The sequence below is a fragment of the Ranitomeya variabilis genome, chromosome 6 (assembly GCF_051348905.1).
Source record: "Ranitomeya variabilis isolate aRanVar5 chromosome 6, aRanVar5.hap1, whole genome shotgun sequence".
Taxonomy (NCBI): Eukaryota; Metazoa; Chordata; class Amphibia; order Anura; family Dendrobatidae; genus Ranitomeya; species Ranitomeya variabilis.
Window position 1 is genome coordinate 158,571,263 of NC_135237.1, and position 22,047 is coordinate 158,593,309.

The window sequence follows — 22,047 nt, forward strand, 5'->3', positions numbered from 1 at the left end:
CGGAATTATGATGTTGGGAATCGGGAGCTTTTGGCCATGAAGTGGGCTTTTGAGGAGTGGCGTCATTGGCTTGAGGGGGCTAGACATCAGGTGGTGGTATTGACTGACCACAAAAATCTAATTTATCTTGAGTCCGCCAGACGCCTGAATCCTAGACAGGCGCGCTGGTCGTTGTTTTTCTCTCGGTTTAATTTTGTGGTGTCCTACCTGCCGGGTTCTAAGAATGTTAAGGCGGATGCCCTTTCTAGGAGTTTTGAGCCTGACTCCCCTGGTAACTCTGAACCTACAGGTATCCTTAAGGATGGAGTGATATTGTCTGCCGTTTCTCCAGACCTGCGGCGGGTCTTGCAGGAGTTTCAGGCGGATAGACCTGATCGTTGCCCACCTGGTAGACTGTTTGTTCCTGATGATTGGACCAGTAAAGTCATTTCTGAGGTTCATTCTTCTGCGTTGACAGGTCATCCTGGAATCTTTGGTACCAGGGATTTGGTGGCAAGGTCCTTCTGGTGGCCTTCCCTGTCTCGAGATGTGCGAGGCTTTGTGCAGTCTTGTGACGTTTGTGCTCGGGCCAAGCCTTGTTGTTCTCGGGCTAGTGGATTGTTGTTGCCCTTGCCTATCCCGAAGAGGCACTGGACGCACATCTCGATGGATTTTATTTCGGATCTTCCTGTTTCTCAGAAGATGTCTGTCATCTGGGTGGTGTGTGACCGTTTCTCTAAGATGGTCCATTTGGTTCCCCTGCCTAAGTTGCCTTCTTCTTCCGAGTTGGTTCCTCTGTTTTTTCAAAATGTGGTCCGTTTGCATGGTATTCCGGAGAATATCTTTTCTGACAGAGGAACCCAATTCGTGTCTAGATTTTGGCGAGCATTCTGTGCTAGGATGGGCATAGATTTGTCTTTCTCGTCTGCTTTCCATCCTCAGACAAATGGCCAGACCGAGCGGACGAATCAGACCTTGGAGACATATTTGAGGTGTTTTGTGTCTGCAGATCAGGATGATTGGGTTGCTTTTTTGCCTTTAGCGGAGTTTGCCCTCAATAATCGGGCCAGCTCTGCCACCTTGGTGTCTCCTTTTTTCTGTAATTCGGGGTTTCATCCTCGATTTTCTTCTGGTCAGGTGGAATCTTCGGATTGTCCTGGAGTGGATGCTGTGGTGGAGAGGTTGCATCAGATTTGGGGGCAGGTAGTGGACAATTTGAAGTTGTCCCAGGAGAAGACTCAGCTTTTTGCCAACCGCCGGCGTCGGGTTGGTCCTCGGCTTTGTGTTGGGGACTTGGTGTGGTTGTCTTCTCGTTTTGTCCCTATGAGGGTTTCTTCTCCTAAGTTTAAGCCTCGGTTCATCGGCCCGTACAAGATATTGGAGATTCTTAACCCTGTGTCCTTCCGTTTGGACCTCCCTGCATCTTTTTCTATTCATAATGTTTTTCATCGGTCATTGTTGCGCAGGTATGAGGTACCGGTTGTGCCTTCCGTTGAGCCTCCTGCTCCGGTGTTGGTTGAGGGCGAGTTGGAGTACGTTGTGGAAAAAATCTTGGACTCCCGTGTTTCCAGACGGAAACTCCAGTATCTGGTCAAATGGAAGGGATACGGTCAGGGGGATAATTCTTGGGTGACTGCCTCTGATGTTCATGCCTCCGATCTGGTCCGTGCCTTTCATAGGGCTCATCCTGATCGCCCTGGTGGTTCTGGTGAGGGTTCGGTGCCCCCTCCTTGAGGGGGGGGTACTGTTGTGAAATTGGATTTTGGGCTCCCCCGGTGGCCACTGGTGGAATTGAACTGGTGTGCATCATCCCCTCTGTTCACCTGTTTCTATCAGGATGTGGCAGTCGCTATTTAACCTTGCTCCTCTGTCACTTCCATGCCGGTCAACATTGTAATCAGAAGCCTTTCTGTGCATGTTCCTGCTGCTAGACAACTCCCAGCTAAGTTGGACTTTGGTCCTCGTTTGTTTTTGCATTTTGTTCCAGTTCACAGCTGTAGTTTCGTTTCTGTGTCTGGAAAGCTCTTGTGATCTGAAATTACCACTCTGATGTTATGAGTTAATACTAGAGTCTTAAAGTAATTTCAGGATGGTATTTTGATAGGGTTTTCAGCTGACCATGAAAGTGCCCTTTCTGTCTTCCTGCTATCTAGTAAGCGGACCTCAATTTTGCTAAACCTATTTTCATACTACGTTTGTCATTTCATCTAAAATCATCGCCAATATATGTGGGGGCCTCTGTCTGCCTATCGGGGAAATTTCTCTAGAGGTGAGCCAGGACTATATTTTCCTCTGCCAGGATTAGTTAGTCCTCCGGCCGGCGCTGGGCGTCTAGGGATAAAAACGTAGGCAACGCTACCCGGCTACTGTTAGTTGTGCGGCAGGTTTAGTTCATGGTCAGTTTAGTTTCCATCCTTCCAAGAGCTAGTACTTATGTTTGCTGGGCTATGTTCTCTTGCCATTGAGAACCATAACAGGGATGTGCGGTCATTTGTGCAGTCCTGTGGGACTTGTGCTCGAGCTAAGCCTTGCTGTTCTCGTGCCAGCGGGTTGCTCTTGCCCTTGCCTGTCCCGAAGAGGCCTTGGACACACATTTCCATGGATTTCATTTCAGATCTTCCGGTGTCTCAGGGCATGTCTGTCATCTGGGTGGTATGTGATCGCTTTTCCAAGATGGTCCATTTGGTATCTTTGCCTAAGCTGCCTTCCTCTTCCGATATGGTTCCTTTGTTCTTTCAGAATGTGGTCCGTTTACACGGCATTCTTGAGAATATCGTGTCTGACAGAGGATCCCAGTTTGTTTCCAGGTTCTGGCGATCCTTTTGTGCTAAGATGGGCATTGATTTGTCGTTTTCGTCTGCCTTTCATCCTCAGACTAATGGACAAACGGAGCGAACTAATCAGACTCTGGAGGCTTATTTGAGGTGTTTTGTTTCTGCAGATCAGGATGATTGGGTGACCTTCTTGCCATTGGCTGAGTTTGCCCTTAATAATCGGGCTAGTTCGCTACTTTGGTTTCGCCATTTTTCTGCAACTCTGGTTTCCATCCTCGTTTTTCCTCGGGACATGTGGAGTCTTCTGACTGTCCGGGGGTAGATTCTGTGGTGGATAGGTTGCAGCAGATTTGGAATCATGTGGTGGACAACTTAAAGTTGTCACAGGAGAAGGCTCAGCGTTTTGCCAACTGCCGCCGCGGTGTGGGTCCCCGACTTCATGTTGGGGATTTGGTATGGCTGTCTTCTCGATTTGTTCCTATGAAGGTCTCCTCTCCTAAATTTAAGCCTTGCTTCATCGGTCCTTACAAGATATTGGAAATCCTTAATCCTGTGTCCTTTCGCTTGGATCTTCCGGTGTCGTTTGCCATTCACAACGTGTTCCATAGGTCTTTGTTGCGGCGGTACGTTGTACCTGTGGTTCCTTCTGTTGAGCCTCCTGCTCCGGTGTTGGTTGAGGGCGAGTTGGAGTACGTGGTGGAGAAGATCTTAGATTCTCGTCTCTCCAGGCGGAGGCTTCAGTATCTGGTCAAGTGGAAGGGCTATGGTCAGGAGGATAATTCCTGGGTGGTTGCCTCTGATGTGCATGCGGCCGATTTGGTTCGTGCCTTTCACGCTGCTCATCCTGATCGCCCTGTGGTCTTGGTGAGGGTTCGGTGACCCCTCCTTAAAGGGGGGGTACTGTTGTGAATTAGACTTTTTTGGCTCCCTCTTGTGGTCACTAGTGATATGACTCTGGGATTGTCTTTCCTCAGTTTGGCACCCACCTGGGTCGTTAGTCCAGGGGTGTTGCTATATGAACTTCCTGAATTCTCAGTCTGGTGCCTGGCATCGTTGTAATCAGTCCTTTCTGTTTGCTCCTGTCTGCTGGTCCTGGTTCTTGCAAAATTAAGCTAAGTCCTGCTTCCTTGTTTTTTGGTTATTTGTATTGCTCTTATTTTTGTCCAGCTTGTACTAAATGTGATTCCTGATTTTGCTGGAAGCTCTAGGGGGCTGGTATTCTCCCCCCGGGCCGTTAGACGGTTCGGGGGTTCTTGAATATCCAGCGTGGATATTTTTGATAGGGTTTTTGCTGACCGTATAAGTCATCTTACTATATTCTGCTATTAGTCAGTGGGCCTCTCTTTGCTAAATACCTAGTTCATTCTTACGTTTGTCTTTTCTTCTTACCTCACCATTATTATTTGTTGGGGGCTTGTATCCAACTTTTGGGGTCTTCTCTCTGGAGGCAAGAAAGGTCTATCTTTTCCCTTCTAGGGTTAGTTAGTTCTCCGGCTGGCGCGAGACGTCTAGAATCAACGTAGGCACGTTCCCCGGCTGCTGCTAGTTGTGGTGCTAGGATTAGATATACGGTCAGCCCAGTTACCACTGCCCTATGAGCTGGTTTTTGTGTTTGCAGACTTGGTATTTATTTCTGAGACCCTCTGCCATTGGGGTCATAACACACTGGGTTAACTAGAAATAGGGGACCAAAGTAAGAGTTTATGAGTGCGGGACTAGATCACACAGAGTTCAGTTTTGGCCGGTAATCATACAGACATTTAGTTCTGCATAAGAGCTGTAGATATGATTTGCTAGGATAATATACTGTACGGCTTCGTTCTTCATTTTATATGCAATGAAGAAGTAAAACTGTCATTGGGCATGGCCTATAAATGTCCGTGTCTGCGAATTGAGATACTGATTTGGCTTTTATCCTAAGTCATATTGCACAGCTCGTTAAAGGGTTGATTGTGACTTGTAGGATCGCTACTTCCAATAGATGGCGCTGTAGAGTTTAAGTCCTCTTTTTCTCAGAAGAGGCAATTTGCATATTTAAATTCCCAGAGGAGCATTGTACGGCAAATAAGCCTCCTTACCTTGACAAGCCAGAGATGGTATGTCACTCTCCATAAGGAGAAACGATACCCCTTAGACCCCATGTCCAGAGCCTCTCACCTAGCCAAATCAGTTCTCATGCTTTGCACTGACGAGGGCCAACAGCCCGAAACACCGTGTCTGCGAATTGAGATACTGATTTGGCTTTTATCCTAAGTCATATTGCACGACTCGTTAAAGGGTTGATTGTGACTTGTAGGATCGCTACTTCCAATAGGTGGCGCTGTAGAGTTTAAGTCCTCTTTTTCTCAGAAGAGGCAATTTGCATATTATGTCCTATATGTTAGTCATTTCATACCTTTCCTTGTTGATCAGTTTTAATTTCCCAGCCACGGGGCAACTCCAGCCTAGTGTCAGCAAACATATTAATGAAGTTCACCAAGTCTCTGTTGTGCTGATACCGTTCAAAATTCCTGGCGTCCCTGCGGATTTTCAGAATCATGTGCTTCAAGCAGGTGCTGTTAGTGAAGACTCTGTAGGCACTCTGAGATGGAACAAAACATACATTAGAGATTAAATGGAAGTAGAATGTTGTCAAACTGCACACATTAAAAACTAGGCGACCAAATGATATAGCAAATACTCCATGGATCTATTATCCTTTTAGTTAAAAATATTCCCTTTTTGATTAACTATTTAAATGTCAGTGTAATGTGACTACATTGGCCTCTCTTTAAAAAAAAAAAAATCAAGGTGCCTAAGGGGGAACTTTTCTCTTTGTGGAGAGTGCCAAGCTGGCTTAAGGAGACTTATTTAAAATATGCAAATAACCACCCATACCACTTTGGATAAGAAGCCAAATCAGACATGCCATTTGCAGACACGTGTTTCTGGGTGTTTGCCCCACATCAGTGCAAAGCAGGAGGTCTGATTTGATAGGAGAAAGGCCTCCCATACAATGCTCCTCTGGGTATCTAAATACACACTTAGACCAGCAAGCAGAGTGTAATCCTTTTAGGATTTGTCATACTATAGTGATGCACTAAAATTACCCTTGGCCTGGAAAATTGGTTTAAGAAAAGCAATTATCATATTTTTATTTATTTATATAAATTACAGAACACATTATGTACACTACTATCTGAGGTGCACACATACACACACTGCTAATATAACTCTGCTCTGCTATATATTGATACACAGCTCTGCTACACACAAACACAACTCTACTACACACACAACTTTGCTACATGCACACACCTCTACATAGCTGTGCCACATCTACATACACACAGCACTGTTACATGAACGCACACACAGATTTGCTACATCAATACACATATTTTGAAATTCTTTTTAGGCATGAGACTGATCACATAACCTCAAAGTGCAATCAGATAGTTTGGACCTGCAGCTTTAGTGATGTGCAAGTTTTGGTAGATTCTCCTCCTGCCTTTCACCGATGATACCGATCAGTCTCAGGCAGGAGGAGAGAGGATGGTGCCGCTGCACAGTTCTCTCAGTGATTGGAAAGGATACTGTTTTAGCATTCTCCGCAATTGTAGGAAGCTGCTTCTGGATTATAAAAGATTTTTTAGATTTTTTTCCTGTTAAAAAAGTGTTCTTATAATCCAAAAAAATACATTAAATATTGTCGGTCCTTGTTCATAGTAACCAATTAGAGTTCCGTAAATTGCTTTGCAAAAAGATAAACTTTGATTTCTTGCTACAGGCTAAAAGGACCATATTGTTAAAGGGTTTGATAAATGTTGCCTGATATTTTTACAAAATGACCATAATATTATTTTTTGTCTGTATGGTAAAAGTACCATTAATACTCACATAGTTTGCATGCAGCACAGTAAAAAACTCTGGATTGGTTATAAACTTGACAGCTGGAGACTGTAGTAACAGGGTAATTTTCTGAGAGTTTATTGGTGTTAATGTTGCGTCTCTTCTTAAATCTGTGAAAATAAAAATGCAAACACCTGCTGTTACAGTTTTTATGATGTCAGCACATGGTGGACCTGATGATAGAGGAAGCTTGAAGAACAGAGGACTTGTTTGAATGATACAATTTATAACATAAACTCTGGACACTGCTTAGCTTCTTTGGGACAACAGGACAGTTTTGATACAATAGATCCTGATTCCTTAAATATCATCAGTCATTTGAAAACGTTTTGGCATGGCTGGCTCAACACAAATTCTACAAAGTCCGCCTTGGATGAGCGTTTATGCCCTTTGTTTTAGCGATCAATGTTGATCTCAGCAGTCAGTCCCAGTGAGGACTGATAACAACTTTTTGATTTTTTACTATGATGGAAAATTGATAAAAAAAAATTTTTTAAACTATGGTTCTCTGATATTTATATCAACATTCTAAGCAATGGATCAATGAAATTATTGGTCACTGGTTAGAAAGTTGTGCCAATCATATAGTGGAGTGAGAATATGATTAGGTGATTTATAATTAGGCCGCAGTACAAGCTTACAGATCTTTGTTTAGTTATAAAATTGACACACCAAATAATTTATCCCCTATATATATGGCCATAAAGCAAAATACACGATAAGCTCCAAAGAAAGCAAAGCTTTACACAAGGCCAATTTAAAAAAAAAATTATATATGTTTTAATGAATATATAAAAGCAATAAAAGACATACATAAAAAGAGAACATGTGAAAACCACAGGTAAAAGCACTGGATGGGTTCACCCGGATATAGTATAAAGTGGGCATATGCTAAGTACCAAAAAGTTGGTATGGACACCGTTTATACAAAGTATACTATAGACATTGGATATTTTCGTTTCGTTATGGCAGCTTATAAGCTCATGTAATACTCAAAGATGGTTATATGAACAATGTAAATATCACGGTTCACACTCAATAGTCAGATAATTTCCTTATGACAATATAACAATGAGTATTATATAGGGCACCATTATAGACATATGTAAAAATCACGTACTGTAGTCATGAAATCAAACCCTGTCTTGGTCTATGGAAGTATACAGCGGCAAACACTAGAATCACTGTCCAAACACTAGGTATTATTTTAGCATGAAAATAAGGCAAAGTTGCCAACAATGAAGGCCAAATGCAAATCCACTCAGTACCCCAAAGACATGTATGTTTATTAGAGCCAAAATAAGGGAGAGCAATGTAAACAAGTAACACACATAAAATTACCTCACAGATATTCCGGGAACCCATCACACCCGACGCGCGTTTCACACTGAAATGCTTCGTCCATGGGTTGGTACTTAGCACTTTATACTATATCCAGGTGTACCCACACAGTGTTTTACCTGTGGTTTTCTCATGTTCTCTTTGTTATGTATGGGTTTTTTTTACTGCTTTTTTATAGTCATTAAATAAAAATATAACTTTTTAAAATTTGTCCTTGCGTACTTTGTAGTTAGTTATAACATTGAGTAAAAATCCAGCTCATCATCATAAAATTCTCATATAGTTTGGAACATGGATGGCATCTTTGCCTGGACACAATCAGTAGCAGGAAGAGGTAGAAAATCGAGCTTCAAAATTTTTTTAAAATATATTTTCTTTATTGGTGAATAATAGTAATCCAGTGAAAAAAATGGTCAACATTCCAAATTCTTAGCATGGCTACAGACTCCATGGAGAAGGCATAGTAAAATATATGCGTTTCGGGTGTTTAACACCCTTAGTTACGCTTCACTGGATTACTTACCGTATATTCACCAATACAGAAACTATACATTTTTTTTTTAAGTTTGTGAAGCTGGATTTTCTACCTCTTCCTGTTAGTTATAACATATATTTTCGGTGAACACGATCGCAAATAATTGGCAGTTTTGTACCTGGGCCAATAATATTATTGTCAGTCCGCATAAATCAGATATTGGTAGAGGAAAAAGTACCGCACACTCAAAATTGATATGATGCAAAAAGCTATATGCCAGATTTATTTACACAATACATTTACGCGCCCAGCTGTGTAGTCCTGGATTGAAGGTACTGGACTACACAGCTGGACGCGGGATGCGCCGCTGACCCCCGGACTCAGGACAGAGCAGGACAGCCCTACAAGCTGCGATTCACCCTAAACAGGATCCCTCTATTCATGCCACAGGAACCGTCAGTGGACCCTCTCTAAGGACTCCTCTGTTCACTGCAGTTTACCCTAAACAGGACCCCTCTGCCTATCTTATAGGAGCTACTATTGGACTTACAAGTAAACCCATGAATAAGACCCGGGAGGGTCGAAACGTCGGGTTTCCTCTCTACAAACTAACACAGTGGCAATTGTTGACTTGTTCTTTTTGTGTAAATAAATCTGGCATATACCTTTTTGCATCATATCAATTTTGAGTGTGCGGTACTTTTTCCTCTACTATTGACTTGACCACACGGTCTGATTTACCAGCACCTCCACATCCCTTGACCAGAGTGCACACCATTACCCTCTTTGCTGTAAATCAGATATTGGTCATAAGGAGTTAGTTGAATGAATACGTTGAAGAAGTTAATACTTTACATTGTTTTTTTCCATAGTTCAATATTTTAATAATTAAAAAAAAAATCAAACACAGCCAACGTTTACCAACAGCGGTACTGTAGTAAAGTTTACTTTTACATTTTGACATGAGCTTGGGTGGGGATCCATTAGCGATTTAAATAGCAAAGTTGGTGACAATGGAAGGAAAGTAAAAGATTATTCATATTCTTATAAGATTCAGAAAATGGAAAGGGTTTCCCTATTCTAGACATTTATAGCAAATCCAATGTTCAGTTAGAACTGTGGTTTTGCCTTAAATGTGATAAGTGGGAAAACCACTTTGAACCAAGATTGCACTGATGTGTCCATTGCATGTATACTATTCTATACTACTATTAAACAACTAATTTCCTTAATTTTGAAATGACCCCACTTACATAAGTATATATTGTAGTACCTGAACTTGGCTGCAATAGGTCAGTCTCCGAGTCACCAACCCCAGGGAGTCTATCATTTCGAGCACCAGCTTCTTCTTCTGGCCTTTCTGTTGCAATAGTCCTCTGGATATTCTGATATCTTTGTTTATTTTTTTTATGAAGAAAACATTAAAAGTTGCAATTAGTAAAATGAGAAAAGTGCCATAAATGTATCTGTCATAGTTCTGTAAAATAAGGTTATGTTGACAATCGAATTATCACTTTTACGTGCATTTTAGACTGCTACAACTGTGCGAGAGGAATATACTGTCATGGCTGAAAGTGTTAGCATCCATGAAATTGTTCCACAAAATGAAGTACTTCTCCCAGAAAATTATTGCAATTACACATGTTTTATTATACACATTTATCTCCTTTGCATGTGTTGGAACAACACAAAAAAAAGAGATAAAAAAGGAAAATCGGACATAATTTCACACAAAACCCCAATAATAGGCCAGACAAAATTGTGGGCACATTTCCAAAATTGTGGGTAAACAACCTTGTTTTATATGTACAGTACAGAGCAAAAGTTTGGACACACCTTCTCATTGAAAGATTTTTCTGTATTTTCATGAGTATGAAAATTGTAAATTCACACTGAAGGCGTCAAAACTATCAAGAGAATGCCAAGAGTGTGCAAAGCAGTCATTAAAGCAAAAGGTGGCTACTTTGAAGAACCTAGAATACAAGACATAATTTCAGTTGTTTCACACTTTTATAATTCCACATGTGTTAATTCATAGTTTTGATGCCTTCAGTGTGAATGTACAATTTTCATAGTCATGAAAATACAGAAAAATCTTTAAATGAGAAGGTGTGTCCAAACGTTTGTACTATATATATATATATATATATATATATATATATATATATATATATATATATATATATATATATATATATATATATATATATATATATACAAAATCACTGGCAAATAGAATCACCTATATCACTCTGTATCTATATATACAGATGTGCACAAAATTGTTGGAGGTCTGTATACACATTTGATATACTGTATATATGTGACCTAACCTAGTTTAGAATATTCCCATATATTGATTGTGTCAATTACAAGATATAAACAGCAGCATTATCTACAGTTTGTTCAATAGTTTCGCTTTAGATAAGACTTGGGGCAGGGACATGATTTTGTTGACTAGGAGCAGACAGATTTGTCTCTATTGCAGAGTGCCACATTCTTGCTTTCCAGATATACCTGGTCTACTACCAACCTGCGGTTTAGTTGCTCCATCTGCTGGATGGATCCAGACCTACTGATTCCATCTGGTGTTGCAGCTGTTGTAGGCCTCTGCCATGTTGTAGTGCGGTTCACATGATCCACATAAAACACCCTTCCGTGGCTATCAATTCGAGCCTCCCAGTCTAGAGTACACAGATAGAGGTTAGAAGGGACATTCTAGAGATATACATACATACATACCAATCTGACCTCCGTTGTAGTAAAACAATTTGCAACAATTTTTTTTACTCTGGAAAAGTATATGAAAATAATTTTAGTTAATAAATAGTGATGAGGGAACGTGCTGGGGTAAGATATTATCGGAGCATACTCGGGCGCTAACCAAGTGTCTTCGGCATGCTCGAAAAATATGTTTGAGTCTCGTGGCTGTTTCTTAGGGAATCCCTTCATGTGTTGCGGCTGTTGAACAGCTGTGAGACATGCAGGTGCGGGGACTGCAACATATTTTTGGTCACGCCGAAGTCACTCAGATAGCACCGGAGCTTGCTCGGATAACACTTTTACCCAAGCTTGTTGGCTCATCACTATTAATAAACTGATACATTGTTAACGTGTTCTGCTTTTTCCTAATATTAATTGTATTTGTTGCGTTTTTTTCCCCAAACGTTTTTGTAGCAAAAAATACAATATTTTACTATCCTAGCAAAGAGAATGAGATTTCTGAACTCTCATGCACATGTTGATTATTTTTTTCTTGCAGATTTCTAGCAATTTTATTTTTGCAGCATGCTAACTCTTTCAGTGCTTTTGCAGCGTTTTTCACCTATTCAAAAGACTGCCAAAAAAACCGCATAAAACACTCATCTTTTTCTGCAGCGTTTTTCCTGCCAAGAGACACGTTTTTTGATGCAGAAATGTCTGCAGCAAATACTGTAGGTGTGCACACACCCTTAAGTGTAACCGCGGGCAGCATGAATCACTACTGGCTGCATTATTGCTACAGCATTTTAGGGGAAACATACTTTTAAAAGCCGTCCATGATATCATACTTCCATTATAGCGGTCTCTGGTGGCTCCTCCGGCCCCACTAGGCTGGCAAGCCTCTCCCTAGACACACACACAGGAGAAGACTTGCCACCAGAGACCTGCCTCTTGGATTACTCATTTGACGCTTGGACCACGGAGAGTTTTCAAAGTACGTTTGCTCTGATACACTGCAGCATTTCTTGATGAAGCAGCTTGTGAGAATGCCAAGGTGTTACACAGCTGTTATCGGAGTTAAAAGGGGGTACTTTGAGGAACCTAAGCTTTAACAACACACATTCTTGCTTGTTTCCCATGTGTTTCTTTACTATTTGTCTCAATATGTGTTCATTTGTGGTTTTGCTACCTTCCCTTTTCCTTGTCCATTGAGCTTTCTCCGAGCCCCCCATAGAACACATGTCCGGTACATGGAGGAGTTGGGAGAGTTAGCTCTAAGTCAACGGATTATTCAACCAGCAGCTTTCTGATGTCTTCTGGGGACGTTAATCCAATAAGCTATAATGTAGCCATCTTTTCAGTGAAGAAGTTACGGGGGGCACACTTCCTCCCCATAGATTAGGGTCTTAAAGGATATTTTGTGAATAAGTTAGATTTATAAACCACTGTAAGGGGGATTTTTTTAAAACCAGAACATGCTTTAGATTTTTTCAGCCAAAATAGTTTTCCAAGTAATCCTGACATACCCATTAAATTAAAATGAACAAATATAATGGGTCATGAGGAATCTGGATCCGTCATGTCCTTCATAGATGCCATGACACCATTGTCAACAGAGCTCTACAGAGGGAACAATAAATGAAAGACAATACTTTACTTGGAGGAAGAGGCTCATCGATGGTAGGGTAATGATGATGGTCTGCTCTCAGAGAAGGCAGCTGACTGACAGGTGGGGTGCTGTGCGGTAAAGGACAGTCACCTAGAACAAAAAAGCAGGAAGGAGAGATGTGGCACAAATGCAAAAATATCTGTATAGCTTTTCATTACAGCTGCTAATTCATAGATGAAAATATATGTTCAGATGTCATTTATGAAAAATGTTGAGAGTATTCACTGGTATTGAATATATTAATTTATTAAGAACAACATCAAACGACATGCTCAGTTAGATCAGGTAGCATTAATGTCACCAGCACCTAGAATGGTGGAGAACTTTCAGTGAATAAACCCCTACTAAGGGTATGTTTCCACGGTCAGGAAACGCTGCTTGTTTGACGCTGCGCAGAGCTGCAGCGTCAAACAAGCAGCGTCCAGATGTTCCAGCATAGTGGAGGGGATTTTATGAAATCCCGTCTCCACTATGCGTGGAAACCCGCACGCGGCGGCCCTGCGACTACGGACATGCTGCGCGTCTTTTCAGATCGCAGCATGTCCGTACACCTTGCGGGGACGCAGCGTCCCCGCAAGGCATATCACAGGGCGCTATGGGAGGGGGGCGATCATCCCGGATGTGAAGAGTTAACACATCCGGCATGATCGCGTCCCAGAAAGGGGGCGCGGCTTAGCGCCGAGCGGCTTCGCCGCTGCGGCGATACCGCCGGCCATCCTGACAGTGGAAACATACCCTTACAGTCCCATACTGCACCAAGTGCTACAAACCCATACTAACAGTCCCATACTGCAGCAAGTACTGCAAACCCATACTAACAGTCCCATACTGCACCAAGTGCTACAAACCCATACTAACAGTCCCTTACTGCAGCAAGTACTGCAAACCCATACTAACAGTCCCATACTATAGCAAGTGCTGTAAACCCCTTCTAACAGTCCCTTACTGCAGCAAGTACTGCAAACCTCTACTAACAGTCCCATACTGCAGCAAGTACTGCAAACCCCTACTAACAGTCCCATACTGCAGCAAGTACTGCAAACCCCTACTAACAGTCCCATACTATAGCAAGTACTGCAAACCCCTACTAACAGTCCCATAGTGCAGCAAGTGCTGCAAACCCCTACTCACAGTCCCATGCTGCAGCAAGTACTGCAAACCCCTACTAACAGTCCCATACTATAGCAAGTACTGCAAACCCCTACTAACAGTCCCATACTATAGCAAGTACTGCAAACCCCTACTAACAGTCCCATAGTGCAGCAAGTGCTGCAAACCCCTACTCACAGTCCCATACTGCAGCAAGTACTGCAAACCCCTACTAACAGTCCCATACTATAGCAAGTACTGCAAACCCCTACTAACAGTCCCATACTATAGCAAGTACTGCAAACCCCTACTAACAGTCCCATAGTGCAGCAAGTGCTGCAAACCCCTACTCACAGTCCCATACTGCAGCAAGTACTGCAAACCTCTACTAACAGTCCCATACTATAGCAAGTACTGCAAACCCCTACTAACAGTCCCATACTATAGCAAGTACTGCAAACCCCTACTAACAGTCCCATACTGCAGCAAGCACTGCAGACCCCTAATAACAGTCCCATACTATAGCAAGTACTGCTAACCCCTACTAACAGTCCCATACTATAGCAAGTACTGCTAACCCCTACTAACAGTCCCATACTATAGCAAGTACTGCTAACCCCTACTAACAGTCCCATACTATAGCAAGTACTGCTAACCCCTACTAACAGTCCCATACTATAGCAAGTACTGCAGACCCCTACTGACAGTCCCATACTGCAGCAAGTGCTACAAACCCCTACTAGCAGTCCCATACTATAGCAAGTACTGCAAACCCCTACTAACAGTTCCAAACTATAGCAAGTACTGCAAACCCGTACTAACAGTCCCATACTGCAGCAAGTACTGTAAACCCCTACTCACAGTCACATACTGCAGCAAGTGCTACAAACCCCTACTGACAGTCCCATACTGCAGCAAGTACTACAAACCCCTACTAACAGTCCCACACTGCAGCAAGTACTGCAGACCCCTACTAACAGTCCCATACTATAGCAAGTACTTCAAACCCTTACTAACAGTCCCATAGTGCAGCAAGTGCTGCAAACCCCTACTCACAGTCCCATGCTGCAGCAAGTGCTACAAACCCCTACTGACAGTCACATACTGCAGCAAGTGCTACAAACCCCTACTGACAGTCCCATACTGCAGCAAGTACTGCAGACCCCTACTAACAGTTCCATACTGCATCAAGTGCTGCAAACCCCTACTAACAGTCCCATACTGCAGCAAGTACTGTAAACCCCTACTAACAGTCCCATACTGCAGCAAGTACTGCAGACCCCTACTAACAGTTCCATACTGCATCAAGTGCTGCAAACCCCTACTAACAGTCCCATACTGCAGACCCCTACTAACAGTCCCATACTGCAGCAAGTACTGCAAACCACTACTAACAGTCCCATACTGCAGCAAGTACTGCAAACCCTTACTAACAGTCCCATACTGCAGCAAGTACTGCAAACCCCTACTAAAAGTCACATACTGCAAGTGCTACAAACCCCTAATAACAGTCCCATACTGCAGCAAGTGCTACAAACCCCCAACAGTCCCATACTATAGCAAGTACTGCAAACCACTACTAACAGTCCTATACTGCAGCAAGTACTGCAAACCCCTACTAACAGTCCTATACTGCAGCAAGTACTGCAAACCCCTACTAACAGTCCCATAGTGCAGCAAGTGCTGCAAACCCCTACTCACAGTCACATACTGCAGCAAGTGCTACAAACCCCTACTGACAGTCCCATACTGCAGCAAGTGCTACAAACCCCTACTAACAGTCCCATACTGCAGCAAGTACTGCAGACCCCTACTAACAGTTCCATACTGCATCAAGTGCTGCAAACCCCTACTAACAGTCCCATACTGCAGTGTTATGACCCCAATGGCGAGGGTCTCAGAGGTACGTGGAAGTCTGCAGAATACAAAAATCCAGCTCATAGGGCAGTGGTAACTGGGTTGACCATATATCTACTCCTAACGCCAACACTAGAAGTAGCCGGGGATCATTCCTACGTTGATTCTAGATGACACGCTCCAGCCGGAGAATCTAGCTACCCCTAGTAGAGGAAAACAAAAGACCTTTCTTGCCTCCAGAGAAGGGGACCCCAAAGCTGGATAGAAGCCCCCCACAAATAATAACGGTGAGGTAAGAGGAAATGACAAACACAGAAATGAACCAGGTTTAGCACAGAGAGGCCCGCTTACTGATAGCAGAATAAAGAAAGGTAACTTATATGGTCAACAAAAACCCTATCAAAATCCACACTGGAAATTCAAGAACCCTCGAACCGTCTAACGGTCCGGGGGGAGAACACCAGCCCCCTAGAGCTTCCAGCAAAGGTCAGGATATAGATTTGGAACAAGCTGGACAAAAATACAAAACCAAAACAAATAGCAAAAAGCAAAAGGCAGACTTAGCTGATATAACTGGAACCAGGATCAGTAGACAAGAGCACAGCAGACTAGCTCTGATAACTACGTTGCCAGGCATTGAACTGAAGGTCTAGGGAGCTTATATAGCAACACCCCTAACTAACGACCCAGGTGCGGATAAAAGGAATGACAGAAAAACCAGAGTCAAAAAACTAGTAACCACTAGAGGGAGCAAAAAGCAAATTCACAACAGTACCCCCCCCCTTAGTGAGGGGTCACCGAACCCTCACCACGACCACCAGGGCGATCAGGATGAGCGGCATGAAAGGCACGAACTAAATCGGCCGCATGAACATCAGAGGCGACCACCCAGGAATTATCCTCCTGACCATAGCCCTTCCACTTGACCAGGTACTGAAGCCTCCGCCTGGAGAGGCGAGAATCCAAGATCTTCTCCACCACGTACTCCAACTCGCCCTCAACCAACACCGGAGCAGGAGGCTCAGCAGAAGGAACTACAGGCACAATGTACCGCCGCAACAAGGACCTATGAAATACATTGTGAATAGCAAACGACACAGGAAGATCCAGACGAAAAGATACAGGATTAAGGATTTCCAATATCTTGTAAGGCCCAATAAAACGAGGTTTAAATTTGGGAGAGGAGACCTTCATAGGAACAAAGCGGGAAGAAAGCCATACCAAATCCCCAACGCGTAGTCGGGGACCCACACCGCGGCGGCGGTTGGCAAAGCGCTGAGCCCTCTCCTGTGACAACTTCAAGTTGTCCACCACATGATTCCAGATCCGCTGCAACCTATCTACCACAGAATCCACCCCAGGACAGTCAGAAGGCTCCACATGACCCGAAGAAAAGCGAGGATGGAAACCAGAGTTGCAGAAAAAAGGCGAAACCAAGGTGGCGGAACTAGCCCGATTATTAAGGGCAAACTCAGCCAACGGCAAGAATGTCACCCAATCGTCCTGATCAGCAGAGACAAAACACCTCAAATAAGCCTCCAAAGTCTGATTGGTTCGCTCCGTCTGTCCATTAGTCTGAGGATGGAAAGCAGACGAAAACGACAAATCAATGCCCATCCTACTACAAAAGGATCGCCAGAACCTAGAAACGAACTGGGATCCTCTGTCTGACACAATATTCTCAGGGATGCCGTGCAAACGAACCACGTTCTGGAAAAACACAGGAACCAGATCGGAAGAGGAAGGCAGCTTAGGCAAAGGAACCAAATGGACCATCTTGGAGAAGCGATCACATATCACCCAGATAACGGACATGCCCTGAGATAGCGGAAGATCAGAAATGAAATCCATGGAGATATGTGTCCAAGGTCTCTTCGGGACAGGCAAGGGCAAGAGCAAACCGCTGGCACGAGAACAGCAAGGCTTAGCTCGAGCACAAGTCCCACAGGACTGCACAAATGACCGCACATCCCTTGACAAGGAAGGCCACCAAAAGGACCTGGCCACCAGATCTCGGGTGCCAAAAATTCCCGGGTGACCTGCCAACACCGAGGAATGAACCTCGGAAATGACTCTGCTGGTCCATTTATCCGGGACAAACAGTCTGTCAGGTGGACAAGACTCAGGCCTATCAGCCTGAAATCTCTGCAACACACGTCGCAGATCCGGAGAAATAGCTGACAAGATAACTCCATCTTTAAGAATACCAACAGGATCAGCGACTCCAGGAGCATCAGGCACAAAGCTCCTAGAAAGAGCATCGGCCTTCACATTCTTTGAACCTGGTAAATACGAGACAACAAAATCAAAGCGGGAGAAAAACAATGACCAGCGGGCCTGTCTCGGATTAAGGCGTTTAGCAGACTCGAGATACATCAGATTTTTGTGATCAGTCAAGACCACCACACGATGCTTAGCACCCTCGAGCCAATGACGCCACTCCTCAAATGCCCATTTCATGGCCAACAACTCCCGATTGCCCACATCATAATTTCGCTCGGCAGGCGAAAACTTCCTGGAGAAAAAGGCACAAGGTTTCATAACAGAGCAACCAGGGCCTCTCTGCGACAAAACGGCCCCTGCTCCAATCTCTGAAGCATCCACCTCAACCTGAAAGGGAAGTGAGACATCGGGCTGGCACAAAACAGGCGCCGAAGTAAACCGGCGCTTCAACTCCTGGAAAGCCTCCACGGCAGCAGGAGCCCAGTTAGCTACATCGGAGCCCTTCTTGGTCATATCCGTCAACGGTTTCACAATGCTAGAAAAATTAGCGATAAAACGACGGTAGAAGTTAGCGAAACCCAAGAACTTCTGAAGACTCTTAACCGACGAGGGCTGAGTCCAATCAAGAATAGCTCGGACCTTGACTGGGTCCATCTCCACAGCAGAAGGGGAAAAAATGAACCCCAAAAAGGGAACCTTCTGTACACCAAAGAGACACTTTGAGCCCTTGACAAACAAAGAATTTTCACGCAAAATTTTAAAGACCAACCTGACCTGCTCCACATGCGAATCCCAATCATCAGAAAAAACCAAAATATCATCCAGATAAACAATCAAAAATTTATCCAGATACTTCCGGAAAATGTCATGCATAAAGGACTGAAAAACTGAAGGCGCATTGGAGAGCCCAAAAGGCATCACCAAGTACTCAAAATGACCTTCGGGCGTATTGAATGCGGTTTTCCATTCATCACCTTGCTTAATGCGCACAAGGTTGTACGCACCACGAAGGTCTATCTTGGTGAACCACTTGGCACCTTTAATCCGGGCAAACAAGTCAGACAACAGCAGTAAAGGATACTGAAATTTGACAGTGATCTTATTTAAAAGCCGATAATCAATACAAGGTCTCAAAGATCCGTCCTTTTTTGCCACAAAAAAGAATCCCGCACCAAGGGGGGAAGAAGACGGACGAATATGTCCTTTCTCCAGAGACTCCCTGATATATGAACGCATAGCGGTATGTTCAGGTACCGACAGATTAAACAGTCTTCCCTTAGGAAACTTACTGCCTGGGATCAAATCTATAGCACAGTCACAGTCCCTATGAGGAGGCAGTGCACTGGACTCAGACTCACTGAAGACATCCTGATAATCAGACAAATACTCCGGAACTTCCGAAGGCGTAGAAGAAGCAATAGACACAGGCAGGGAATCCCCATGAATACCACGACAGCCCCAACTTGAGACTGACATAGCCTTCCAGTCCAGGACTGGATTATGGGTCTGTAACCATGGCAGCCCTAAAACAACCAAATCATGCATTTTATGTAAAACCAGGAAACGTATCACCTCGCGGTGTTCAGGAGTCATGCACATGATAACCTGTGTCCAATACTGCGGTTTATTTGCTGCCAATGGCGTAGCATCAATACCCCTAAGAGGAATAGGATTTTCTAATGGTTCAAGAGTAAAACCACAGTGCTTAGCAAATGACAGATCCATAAGACTCAGGGCAGCACCTGAATCTACAAACGCCATGACAGGATAAGACGACAGTGAGCAAATCAAAGTTACAGACAGAATAAATTTAGGTTGCAAATTACCAACGGTGACAGGACTAACAACCTTAGCTATACGTTTAGAGCATGCTGAGATAACATGTGTAGAATCACCACAGTAGTAGCACAAGCCATTCCGGCGTCTATGAATTTTCCGCTCATTTCTAGTCAGGATTCTATCACATTGCATTAAATCAGGTGTCTGTTCAGACAACACCATGAGGGAATTTGCGGTTTTTCTATCACATTGCACCGAATTAGGTGTCTGTTCAGACAACACCATGAGGGAATTTGCGGTTTTGCGCTCCCGCAACCGCCGGTCAATTTGAATAGCCAGTGCCATAGTATCATTGAGACCTGTGGGAATGGGAAAACCCACCATAACATTCTTAATGGCTTCAGATAGGCCATTTCTAAAATTAGCGGCCAGTGCACACTCGTTCCAATGTGTCAGCACGGACCATTTCCGAAATTTTTGGCAATACACTTCAGCCTCGTCCTGCCCCTGAGACATAGCCAGCAAGGCCTTTTCTGCCTGAATCTCAAGATTGGGTTCCTCATAAAGTAAACCGAGCGCCAGAAAAAACGCATCAAGATCAGCCAATGCCGGATCTCCTGGCGCCAGCGAAAAAGCCCAATCCTGAGGGTCGCCCCGTAAGAACGAAATAACTATTTTTACTTGCTGAGCAGAGTCTCCAGATGAACAGGGTCTCAGGGACAAAAACAATTTACAATTATTCACAAAATTCCTAAACTTAAACCTGTCTCCGGAAAACAGTTCAGGAATCGGTATTTTAGGTTCTGACCTAGGATTTCTGATAACATAGTCTTGTATGCCCTGCACACGAGTAGCCAGCTGGTCCACACTTGTAATCAAGGTCTGGACATTCATGTCTGCAGCAAGCATAGCCACTCTGAGGTAAAGGGGAAGAAGAAAGAAAAAAAAAAAAAAAACTCAGAATCTTCTTTCTTATAATCCCTCTTCTGCAACGCATTAAACATTTAATACTGGCCTGGCAAACTGTTATGACCCCAATGGCGAGGGTCTCAGAGGTACGTGGAAGTCTGCAGAATACAAAAATCCAGCTCATAGGGCAGTGGTAACTGGGTTGACCATATATCTACTCCTAACGCCAACACTAGAAGTAGCCGGGGATCATTCCTACGTTGATTCTAGATGACACGCTCCAGCCGGAGAATCTAGCTACCCCTAGTAGAGGAAAACAAAAGACCTTTCTTGCCTCCAGAGAAGGGGACCCCAAAGCTGGATAGAAGCCCCCCACAAATAATAACGGTGAGGTAAGAGGAAATGACAAACACAGAAATGAACCAGGTTTAGCACAGAGAGGCCCGCTTACTGATAGCAGAATAAAGAAAGGTAACTTATATGGTCAACAAAAACCCTATCAAAATCCACACTGGAAATTCAAGAACCCCCGAACCGTCTAACGGTGCGGGGGGAGAACACCAGCCCCCTAGAGCTTCCAGCAAAGGTCAGGATATAGATTTGGAACAAGCTGGACAAAAATACAAAACCAAAACAAATAGCAAAAGCAAAAGGCAGACTTAGCTGATATAACTGGAACCAGGATCAGTAGACAAGAGCACAGCAGACTAGCTCTGATAACTACGTTGCCAGGCATTGAACTGAAGGTCTAGGGAGCTTATATAGCAACACCCCTAACTAACGACCCAGGTGCGGATAAAAGGAATGACAGAAAAACCAGAGTCAAAAAACTAGTAACCACTAGAGGGAGCAAAAAGCAAATTCACAACACTGCAGCAAGTACTGCAAACCCCTACTAACAGTCCCATACTGCAGCAAGTGCTACAAACCCCTACTAGCAGTCCCATACTATAGCAAGTACTGCAAACCCCTACTAACAGTCCCATACTGCAGCAAGTGCTACAAACCCCTACTAGCAGTCCCATACTATAGCAAGTACTGCAGACCCCTACTGACAGTCCCATACTGCAGCAAGTACTGCAAACCACTACTAACAGTCCCATACTGCAGCAAGTGCTACAAACCCCTACTAGCAGTCCCATACTATAGCAAGTACTGCAAACCCCTACTAACAGTTCCAAACTATAGCAAGTACTGCAAACCCCTACTAACAGTCCCATACTGCAGCAAGTACTGCAGACCCCTACTAACAGTCCCATACTATAGCAAGTACTGCAAACCCCTACTAACAGTCCCATAGTGCAGCAAGTGCTGCAAACCCCTACTCACCGTCACATACTGCAGCAAGTGCTACAAAC

General features: G+C 43.8%; 1 protein-coding gene across 3 annotated transcripts in view; it reads right to left on the reverse strand.

Moving 5' to 3' along the window:
- HECW1 (HECT, C2 and WW domain containing E3 ubiquitin protein ligase 1) overlaps nucleotides 1-22,047 on the reverse strand; it is a 414,968-nt gene that overhangs the window by 74,393 nt on the left and 318,528 nt on the right. For all 3 annotated transcript variants that reach the window (XM_077269169.1, XM_077269167.1, XM_077269168.1), the window contains 5 exons: nucleotides 12,821-12,922; nucleotides 10,994-11,144; nucleotides 9,734-9,852; nucleotides 6,633-6,754; nucleotides 5,149-5,334 (listed from right to left, as the gene is read on the reverse strand). In XM_077269169.1, the coding sequence (XP_077125284.1) occupies nucleotides 5,149-5,334; nucleotides 6,633-6,754; nucleotides 9,734-9,852; nucleotides 10,994-11,144; nucleotides 12,821-12,922 (680 nt within the window). The remainder of the gene's footprint in view (nucleotides 1-5,148; nucleotides 5,335-6,632; nucleotides 6,755-9,733; nucleotides 9,853-10,993; nucleotides 11,145-12,820; nucleotides 12,923-22,047) is intronic.